This window comes from Scomber japonicus, chromosome 7 (genome assembly GCF_027409825.1).
Source record: "Scomber japonicus isolate fScoJap1 chromosome 7, fScoJap1.pri, whole genome shotgun sequence".
NCBI lineage: Eukaryota > Metazoa > Chordata > Actinopteri > Scombriformes > Scombridae > Scomber > Scomber japonicus.
The window spans coordinates 27,285,549-27,297,205 of NC_070584.1; the positions used below are offsets into that span (position 1 = coordinate 27,285,549).

Genomic DNA, 11,657 nt, shown 5'->3' on the forward strand with positions numbered 1-11,657 from the left:
CAGTATACAGATAATAGGAGACTTGAAGTGCAGGTATAGACAGATATAAAAAACATGTACCCATGGTAACAGAGGTGTACAGATAGTGTAGTGTATCAGCAGTCATGTCAGTAAACAAGTCATAGGAGTTTGTATGGTTCAAATGCTGGGTTAAAATTTTTATTTTTATGTCCTGATTATGGTCAGGTATAGAGTATAACTTTGCTCACCTTAGAGCTCACCCACAAGATCTAATGATGGTCATCTGTCACCAGGATACAAATGTCTGCTTTCCTATTTCTGGAAAATTTCTGTTTTTTTTATTTTTGTAGTTCTGTTGTTTCCTACTCTATGAACATTTCCTCTTTGATCCACATGTCGAGGCATCTTGCTGAAGTAGTTAAAAGTTGCTTTCATGATTTAATGATCAATGGTAGTCAACTCAGGGTTGATCTGTCAGCAGTTTTAGCTCAAACAAGCTTTTGGTTTTGTTTCAATTGTTTATTCTGACCTAATTACAAGAGCTCATTTAGGTTTTTTATTTGTATTTCATGAAAAGTTTAATTAGTGAATATTTTAGTCATTATAGGCAAATGCATATATTGATTTTATTTCCTGTGAATGTAATTAGAGGCAAACTTAAGTGTAAATGGAGTGAGAGTGTAAATAGTTAAAAAGGACTGTGTATCAAAAACAGCTTGACTGATAAATTATACATATATGGTTTTGATCTCATGAGCCTTCGACAGCCATAACTATTTCACAGGATTGTGGCTCCCCCTCGTGGTCGTGGTTTGTTATTTGCACCCAGTTGGTTACAGTCAATTCAGCAGGGACGACTCCACTGATTTATCTGGGCTAGGATAGCATACATCTTTCCCAGATGACTCAGTGAGTTTTATATTTGGAAAATACTTTCATGTGGAGACTGGCTTCAAAGATGCTATTTTGTAATATAAGATCTGTTTTGTCCATCCTAATTGAAACAAAAGATACCTCCTTCTTCATGTTATGTTGACCTCCAAAATTTTTTTGAGGAAAAATCTCCTTCATGTAATAGCTTAATATCTATTCCAAAAATTCATGCACCAATATCCTTTTATTTTTGTATCTAAAAAACACAATTGTCGAATGATGATCTAATCCAATGTATATCCTGTGCAGAATAATCTTCTGCACTGAAACCCATTCATATTTAATCAGATACTTCTGAATTCTCAAAAATTATTTGCGAGAACAGAGTTTTCTCACGACGATCAGATTTCCTAATCCTTTGTAAAACCCACCTGACATCATTATCAGGTTGCTTAAAAAGGAAAAAAAAGAAATGACAATAATCTCTTCCTGAGTTTGACTTAAAAGACTAACTGTGACACTTTTAAACCACTGGGTTAACTTCACTTCTGGCTAATTGGGATGTGGTGAATGGAGACAGGGACTCAGTTCCTGTATTGACAGAAGTGGGATCCCAGACTTTAATGTATCAGCCTCTCTGGCTTGGTTTAAGAGGACAGGGATTTTAGGAGCAGAACATGGATTTTTAGTAAGATCTCGGTCCTTAATCTTTGGAAAATCCAATTTTCTGTTCCTATTGTTGCTAAATATGCTGTGCTTGCACACTGAGCTGCTGTCGATAACAAACCTACTTATCAACTGTCATTTCTAAGAATACTTTTTGTATGTTATCACTGAGCTGCAAAAACCTCATCCTCTATTGACGATTACCATTGTAGGAACTTGTCTATTGAGCTTGTCTACTTAACAATAACAAAATATTAAAAAAAATTACAAAAAAGTGCTTATGCTTTGGCATAACGTACATATTTTCTCAAATATCATGAAAAAGTATATTTTGAAGATGGAAGGTTTTTGTGGCGCAGCTTTGTGTGCAACTGCTTTATAGTCTGTAAATGTCTGATTGTTGTGACCTTTGCTAACCGATTTGAGCTGCTAACAAATACACTTGTAATGTACAGTGAGCTCCATACATGTAATTTCATTAGGTTTCAGTGCTTGAGTTCTCAGGGGATCATTGCAAAGCGTTAAAATTGTCCAGACCACATTTGATAAAGTTGACTTTTGTACTATGTTGCCATAATTTAGAATGAATGATATGAATGAACCTAAAATATTACAAACCCAGGGAAAAAAATCATATTCTTTATATTATTATGAGGCTCACTGTATAAATGTTACATGTGTATAGAAGCTTCACTAATACCTCTAACATATGCACTTCTATGAAATATACCTGTATGTGTCTGTTCCTGCATTCACTCATAGCCTGTAGTATGTTGGTGCCACTGCACTATCACGACTGCATCATATTGTTCTTTATTAACCGGTGTCACGTCTGTGTGGCACATCTATCTGTCATGCTCACTGTTGTGTGTTCAACACGTACACAGCCTGTTGAAACATGTCGAGCTGGTACAGATGCATTGTCCTACACTTTTCTGTGTTCAAAAACATCTTTCAACTCTCTGTGAAAAGATGTTGGTGTTTTTACAATCTCTGCCTTGGGGTTGTTGAGGGAAAATATGGGGGATGAAATACCTTCTGCCCTTCCTGCTACCTACTTCTTTCCCCTAGTCAGTACCCATCCCACACCTATACTTCTTCCCTTCTCTCTATATATATTTACTGTATACATATTTTTCTATCTTTATGTCTACTTGTCAACAAGTCTTCATCTGTATAATTAGGTGATAAACCATTTTGGCATGTATAATCTGTCTTTTTGGGAGGAATGTATCATTAAGTTAAAAACAAGTCTGCTCAATATAAACTCAAGTCATTTAAATAATTAGAGTTCAATAATTATGTATTACATGCAATTTTATTGTCAACAGTATATTTGCATGCCTCTCCAAATTCAGAACAAAGAGAATGCATATTTTAACTGCCCTGATATTTTGTGGCAGACATGTGATTTTCTGGGGGGGTGGATATTGAGATGAGAATGAGAAAGGCAAAGATTCTAAACCATCGTGTCCCTGTGTTGTCCTAACGGTGTATCATTTTGACTTATAGGGTATCTTTGTTACTAGGGTACAGCATGACGGGCCCGCCGCCTCCGCCCTGCAGCCCGGAGACAAGATACTGCAGGTAACACCCTCTCACTTGTCATCAGCTGGGCCAGAAACAGCCAAACCTTTACCCCCTTTCCTTCCCTACCCTTCCCCTAGTTTTCAAACCAGGAGGCAGGGCATTTAGCAGGACAAAAGAGAAAGTCACAAACATGTCACCTGCCATATACAGTTATATTTTATTACACAGATTATCAAGCAGCAGCAAACGATCACTGATAAGCCTCAGTGATCAAAGATCAACTCATCCACTGGTGTTATCTCACATGGGGTTATTCTAGGCTCCAGCATTTTCCTGCCTGTGTATTCTGCCTTTGTTTGTGTATCTGTTGTTCCAGAAATCTGGCATGACCCCCCCCCCCCCCCCCCAGAAGCCCTCCACCCACTTTTCACCTGTCTTTCTTCCTTAGCTAATGACAACCACGAACTTTTTAGCCAAAGATTACAGCTGGATTTGAGTAGCTTAACAGTTAATACTGTTGAAAGCCTGAATTAAAGAATGGTGTGAAGGCCATTGTGTGACTTATAAATGAGGCTATGTCATCATGCAGCATTGGTTGTAATTGCCATAGGTCTGCAGAGGTGACACAAAATGACTTAATTGTTATTATGGTTAACATTGATATATTTCCATGTCATTTAACTCAGTTTCTAATCAACACAGATGCTTAGCCACACATTGTGCTTTTGTGCTATTCCCAATCTGCTTCTACATTCTCTCACTGCAAAATTGGTCTTTATATGCAGTAACTTTGGTTAAGATTTGACCACAGTGGATTTTTCTAAAAGGTAACAGGATAATGGCTCAACCACACTGGAAAAAGATAATGTTGTGATGTGTCATCCTACCCTCTGAAAATTATTGTTATTGGTAATATGCCGTGCAAGCAGATTGTGTGTGTGAAAGTAAATACGATGTAATTCACCAAATTATCAGATGACTAGACTGTTTATCTTTTAAGTTGTGAGAAAGCAAACTTGAGCACCTATGAGTAAACATGGACAAATTCTAATGTTGATGCTACAACAGGTTATGTTTACACCCTGCAGGGATATGACTTTACAGGGAGCAGCAAAATATATATATGATGGAACAATCAGTCAAAAAATAAAAGAAAAGAAAGAAAAAAGAAGAAGAAGAAAAAACACCTAACCCTCTCACTTTGGATTACATTAGTATATTTACTGTACTGTATATTTTTAAAGTAGTGTAGCTATTTTTAGTTTGGCCCAAGGAAAATTGCACAATCTAGTCTTAATTAGTTTTTTACCATTATGATTTATAGCATCTATCATTCCCCTTCATGTTTTCCTCCCCTCTCTTCTTCCCTTTCGTCTTCTCTCCACAGATGTACAGTTTAGCTGGATGAACTCATCTAAAAAGCCCTTTTTTGTCTTTACCCCTTCTCTTTCTACAGCATGACTGTGTAGCTCCTCCTCTTCTCTCTCTTTTCCCCAACAGTGATGTGTTTCTGAGATAATGATGGCAGTGACCCTCCATCCCTCCACAAACACACACACACACACACACACACACAAACACACAAACACACACATAGACATATGTATGGAAAAAAAACTGCAACACACATATCTATACATACATGCACACACACACATGCTGTTGACCGTGCTGCGTGTTTGCCTTGCAGGCTAACGGACATAGTTTTTTACACATGGAGCACGAGACAGCCGTCTCTCTGCTGAAGAGTTTCCAGCGGACGGTGGACTTGGTGGTTCTGAGAGACAGCAGCACGTGTTAGAAATAGTTTTATAACAAACAAACAAATAAACACAACATCGTTTCTCTTCTCTGCTCATCGCCATCCCATGCCACCCCACCTGCCCTCCGCTGGAGGCTTGTGGACCTGAAAAATGAGCCGCCTTTTTTACCTTTTTAGGGGAACACACAGACATTTTTTTTGCCTATTGCTGGACCAAAGGCAAATACTAGTGCCAAATGTACCATAGGAAACATATCGGCTCTTCTGTCTACCGGCGGTCGGGGACCTGATCGACGGCTGGACAGACCACAAGTGGACTCTTCTCTTTGAGTCCCTACAGGGCTGCTGCAGTTTGGATTTTGTGGTTGGTTTGTTAATTAGACATCATCATCTGATTGGCCAGTCTGAGTAATTTGTTTTGTTGGTTAGTTAGTGTTCTGGGGTATTTTTGCTTTTCTCCACTGCCTTGTATTTTGCTGTCCATGGTAGATTTCAATGATTTTTCTGGTGTAGCACATGGTTCACTTTCCATGTTCTTCATTGTTCTTTTTTCTTTTGTTTCTCTGCTGTATTGTATTCTGTTAAATTCTTTTGTCTTCTGTTTTCTTCTGTTCTGCTCTTTCTTCCACTGTTGTGTGCTTTGTTCTGTTCTGCTGTCGTCTGTTCTGTTCTGTTCTGCAGGTATTATTGCCTCCAGTGTACAGAAATTGAAATCTTAAGACTTTCTGCCTTGTGTACATATATAGAGCTGCAGCTTCCTAGAGCTGCACTCTCCTTGGGGCCTGGACAGACAGCTCTAAAAGTTTGATTAATATTATTACTGTTGATAAATCACATTCTCAATTCTCTCATATGAACATACAGGGATTCTCCAAATGGACAATTTTTTAAAGCATATATATCACACTTTTCTGTGTAGAAAACAGCTTTCATACTCCATCTCTGCTAATTGTTTTCTGTTTTAAAAAACTGTTTCATTGCACAGCTGTGCTGAAAAGAGCTAAAGCAATATTTCTGAGGTTCTGCCCATTGAGCTTTTCAGCAGAGCCTAACTTGTCCTGCAGTGCCATCTAATGAGCAACTCATGCTAATGTTTACACACACACACGCACATTTACGCGCACACACGCACACACTGCCATGCATAACAATCAAACACACACACGTACACCCATACATAATGTATTATGCAATGGTTTGCTCTATGGCGCATTGTATATCTATATAACATTTTTTAATTGAAATGTTATTATAAAATCAGTCACATGCACACATGCACAGGCGCACACACACACACACACACACACACACACACACACACACACACACACACACACACACACAAAAAAAACCCACACATACACACACAAAGTAACACTACCCTTAACATTTGTGCCACATTTTGAGAGTTTGAAGTGTTTTCTACAATTGTCTCAGCAATGTCACGTCTCTTTCTAGCTGTTTGAGTTGTATGGTAAACGCACAGCATGCTTTCATATCATTGGTCACTGTCAACCAACCATTTTTTGTTGGCTTCTAGAAGTCTGTATTCTCTAGAAGACTCTTGATGTATTATACCACTGATTTACAGTGAGACTGATGTTCTATACTTGGTGCCATATGGATCCTCTGACCCTCCCTGGTTGTATTTACACAGGCCCAAAACATCAGAGCTTTACCTCATTGTGGCCCAGATCTGATCTGTTCACAGTGAGAGCAGCAGCATGGCTTTAGTAAGTAGGTAAACTGTTTCAACTGTTGACTCGGCATCAAATCCAGAGCATCTACTCTGCTGAAGTGCCCCGACCTCTGGCCTCCCTGTGAAAAGCAGCAAGAGAAAAGAGATTTTCCCCAGCAGAATCAATAAGGTATAACACACACCTTTAGTCTGTCTTAATGGGTAAATTGGCCTTGAATCAGATTCCACCTTTTTAGACAATCAGGGAAAGATCTGATCTCACAAAGACTTTGGCTTCACTTGAAATCTCAATTTAACATTTGACACCTGAGGACATGCACATTAACACTAGGTGCACATGGAAAGTAAAATTTGCCAACTTTGTTGGTGAATGTTGAAAATGATATGTTAATTGGGTCAGGTATATTTGGAATATGACATAAGACCAGGGAAACCAGGTTATGTTAACTCAAATGTAGAAACTGAGATCGTATGAGAGGTTTTTGACCTGCATGGTCACGCTTCAGAAATTGTATTGACATGACAGAATCAACCACAAAAAGAAAAAAAAATGAAGAGATTTTTTTTCTGTCTTTGTGTAAATGCAACAAGTGTCCTGAAGACGTTTCATGGCAGTGAGTTTTGTTCTGTTCTGTGTAACATCTGATGTTTCATCCAGAGCAAAACAACATCCTTCACTGTCCTTTGCTTTTACTTGACGTGACAGTGTCATCTTGTGCCCATTTTGTGTCAAGTCTCCTAATAAGCATCAGAATTCAGTTAATTCAATAAGGGACACAAAATGGCACAGTTTAGTCATGTGGTTGATCTTAACCACAGATACCCACCCAACCCTATTTAGAGTTTGAAATATCAAAGATATTGTGATGAGAACAGAGAAAAAAGGTTTGATAATATAATTATTTTTTACTACATGTTTCAGGTAATTCTTTCTAAATATATTGATATACCTTAGCTTTGCTCAAAAATTGTGATATTTTATAATGACACTTATAACAAAGTTATGGATGGAAGTACGCACAGTATGACTTGGAGACCTACACATGTACTATCCAAAACTGTATAAAATGTATTTCTACTGTAATTGTGAATTTGTGTTATACAAATATATATTATATATATATGTATATGACTATAAAAACAGTCATTTTCTATGTGTTTAAACTACATAAGAGCTGAACAAATGCTGAGGACGGTGTCACTGTACATAGCTGTGAATGAAATCCAATTTAAAATGACTCATATTGATTGTGAATGTACTCATGCTTTCTGCAGTACCTACACCTACCCAACTTGAATGCTGCTTCTTCTGTTGTGTGACAAAAAGTACTTTGACCTCTAAAGAGAGAACCGCTGTTGAGTTATAAGTTGGACAAATTTTAGTGACGATTTAACAGAACTATTTATTTCTTTATTTATTTGCACATGCAAGTTGAAATCCTTCCAGTTTTAAGTTTGAGTATTAATGCGGAGAAATGTAATTGCCGAAGTATATATAATATATATCATGTGTTTAGAATGCATTTTGCAGACGCTATCTGTACATACTATTTAAGATACAGTTTTTACAAAAAATAATATATGTATAAAATTGAAAAAATGCTGTGCAGCGATTATACTGAAGCCATTTTGGGCTTTGGGACGTACCATTTTTTCAGTATATAAGAAGTGTTTTGAATAATGTACTAAAGTCTCTATTGTATAAATAATAAAAATGTCACTATTGGTAATCTGGGCTCTTTATGGTGTACTAAACTCTGTCTTTAGGGGGTCAGAGGAGGGAGACATCTCTCTTTCTGCTTATTACTGTGAGGCAAAGCAAAACAATATTTGAACCCTTTGTTCCTTGGATGAAGCTGATTTTACTGATGTAGCCCACACCTATTCCTGCCTAGATTTTTTTTCTGCTATTTTGTATTGTTTGGGATATATTTCATTCAATCTTGGTTTCCATTCACAAAGTTTTTGTCTGCAATGTGATACCTTATGTACCTTAGGAGCAATGTACAGCAAGTCCAAATTGAGGACGTTTACAGCAGTTTTCAGACCTCATCAGTGTGTCATGTGATCAGACACAGTGCACAGCAGATATTTATTTTAGACTAGAAAAAACGGTGTTATAAAATGGACTTGTCATGTGTTTTTGTAGCTGTAGAACGAAAGATGAAAGGAGGCAATATATGAGACTGAACATGAAAAATTAAAAGAAGAAAGTGAAGCATATACAAATTTGAGATTAAAAAAATAAAGGACAGGAGGAAGAAAAGAGAAATGGATATAAACAGGTAAAAGGAAGAGGAAGGGGTGAATGGGGAGGGTGAAGAAAGAAAATAAGAGAGAAAAACAGACATGAAAGATATAGGAGTGAAAAAGGAGATGGAGGGATGAAGATCACCTCTGCAGGTCTGTGGTAGATTTGAGTTTCCTCTGTGGATTAAACTCAGCGGAGGCTCTCATCATCTCAGCAGATGCTCCTTTGTCTCTCTGTCCATTAGTCTAACAGCCCAACTCTTCTTCATCCCTCTTTATCCATCCATCTCATCTATTCTTGACATTTATCTGAGCTGTGGATCACAGAGGGACAGCTGAGTTTATCTAGCTGCCTAACAAAGAGAGTTTCTTCATCAAGGTAGAAAACCATGTCAGGGATTTACTACTTTCCAGTCTTACGCTTAAATAAATGCTTTGGTCTACTGTGGTAGTGTAAGTATATTAAAAAAAAAAAAAAAGTCCGACTGGATTTTGCATAAGACTTGTGAGTGAACAACTCCATCAAATATTGATTAGTGATCATTTTCTGTATGTTGACCTGGAGCTTCCTGATGTGTGCACAAACCCCTACACCAGTGATGATTATGGATAGCTAGAAATTGAACATACTATCACTGTCTATTGATTGACTATCTATCTGTTAGTAAACGTGTGTGCAAATTAAATTAAATTTTATATTAAAAACGTTTTTTTTTAAATTCAGGGCATCCATAAATGCTGGGATTTTCCCCATTTAACATTTTTTTCATGGAAAATTAGCATGAAAGTCATTTTAGCCACTGATTAAAAATGATAAGAATTTATAATAATGTTTGTAATGTATCATTGGATCATAATAAGGTAGGTATCCATATTGAGTTGTCTTCCTTGTCTGTGTTGTACCATTTCCTGCTGTACTTCTGGCATCAGTGCCCTCTGTGGAACAACTGCTTACTGTTGCACAGGCTGACAATTAACAATAGAGGCTAATAGTACACGTATACACACACACACACACACACATTGACAAAATCAGAGTAATGTCTCTTTGTTCCCTTTCCTCTTTACTCTGTCTTTCACACACTAGTTTGGACAAAATGATACTTTTGTATGCTGACTGACCAACCCACTTACACAATCATGCATAACTTTCTCCCCACACTGATTCACATATACTGGCATCAGTGTGTGTGACAGTTTGTGTGCGTGTGTAAGAGATACAGAGGGACAGTTTTGTAAACCCATCAAAGCAGTCAATAAGCTCTTGTGACCTGATCAATAACAATACCAGAGACCAAGTCCATGACCTGCATTCAACTACTGTGTATGTATGTGTGTGTGTGTAGTGAGTGTGTGTCTATGACGCTGATGAAGTGTCCCTACAATCGCTCCAGTGTCCACAGGCAGACACAGACACAGAGTGTATTGTGTGCGACATATCGGACTGACGTGTGTCCTGTAGCAACTTTGCATTTCTAATTATTACATCTTTTATCTCAGTGTCACCACAGAATTGATTTTTTCTGACCATGAGAATAAGTTATCCTAAAATGTCAAATGTGTCAGTGAGACAAAGAATATAAAAGATACATCCTGACATTTCGGGGGATCCACTTGTTAGCTGGCTTTAACAGAGTTGGACGAGAAGATCAATACCAATTTCCCTTTTGTGTATCCAGTGCACAGATAGGGATGGGTTACATTTAGCGTAGCTTAGCACAAGGACTGGAAGTAGAGGGAAACAGTTGGCCAAACTCCATAAAAAGTGGAACAATTTGACTTCCAACAAACCAAAAGATGCCTTATAAAAACAGACATGAACAATTGTGAACCTATCCTTTAAGGTGCAGTTGGTCAATGCATCGGAGCTATTGTTTGACAAACATCTGCATTCAGCATGTAAGCTATTCAGTTTTGCATAGTGCTGGTAGGAAGATGCCAAACAATGCTTCCAAAATAATGGTTAAATACACACATTTAGTTTCTCTGCTGTTTAGTTATGGTCAGGCAATATCAGATCGCTGTTAGTTTATGTTAGCTTAATTGTGCGGTGGAGCTGCTCTTTATGGTTTTATAGTTTTAATTGGCCAGTCTAGATAACCAGAGATTTGGTGATGGCTGAACCCCCCCATATGATATTCATTATTAATTTAAAATATTATTAGTCAGTCCTCTATAATGTGTCAAAGTCCAAACTTATTGAGTATGAATTAGTAGAGATGATGATTTTTTGCTGGTATCCGATATGCTGATATTTTCCAACTAATTTTGGTCGATTGCTGATGCTGATACCGATATACCTGACTGAAGACACTATTACACATGCAATCATAGGTTGTACTAAGTATGATCAAGAAAGACATTATAAAAGAAGACTGGAGTTCAGGAGCTCTTTATGTATTAAAACTTTAATAAACCTGCTGAGTGTGTCAAGCACGACAGTTTTCTTTGAGTTTATTTGACAGACAGGATTAATGGGTCAGATTTTATCTCTGGTCTACACTCCAAGCAGAAGGTGGTGGTAATGCACCCAATTCTCTAGTTGCCAACTGCTGTTATAAAGCAAACAGAAGAAGACAAAGAAGTTTTTTCAAACAGAGTGTTACGTCCTGTCAGCCGAGGTGTTTCCTCTCCTCTGTGGACAGTTCCACCTTGATGGTCTGGTGCTCCGGTGCTTTCTCCACATGTGGAGAAAGCATACTGTACATGCTCCACTTCTCTCAGCTGCCCAACAGACCTGCTGCTTCTTCCCAGTTTGACCTGAATAACAACCAGGGCTCAATGCTCTGGGTGGATCCATATGAGAACCAGGGCTAGCAGGGAGGCTAGTTGAACATTAGCTGCAGAATGGCCAAAGGAAAGCCGGGTAGCCTCAGCTCTCCTTGTTGATCCAATTGGAGCACCAAGCTCTGGGTT

At 37.9% G+C, this 11,657-nt stretch overlaps 1 protein-coding gene across 1 annotated transcript in view; it reads left to right on the plus strand.

Moving 5' to 3' along the window:
• The window catches only part of lrrc7 (leucine rich repeat containing 7), a 54,521-nt gene extending 49,690 nt beyond the window's left edge, over positions 1–4,831 (plus strand). Inside the window, 2 exon segments of the mRNA XM_053323017.1 lie at positions 3,013–3,087; positions 4,721–4,831. Coding sequence (XP_053178992.1) covers positions 3,013–3,087; positions 4,721–4,831 — 186 coding nt within the window.
• The last annotated feature ends 6,826 nt before the right edge of the window (positions 4,832–11,657 follow it).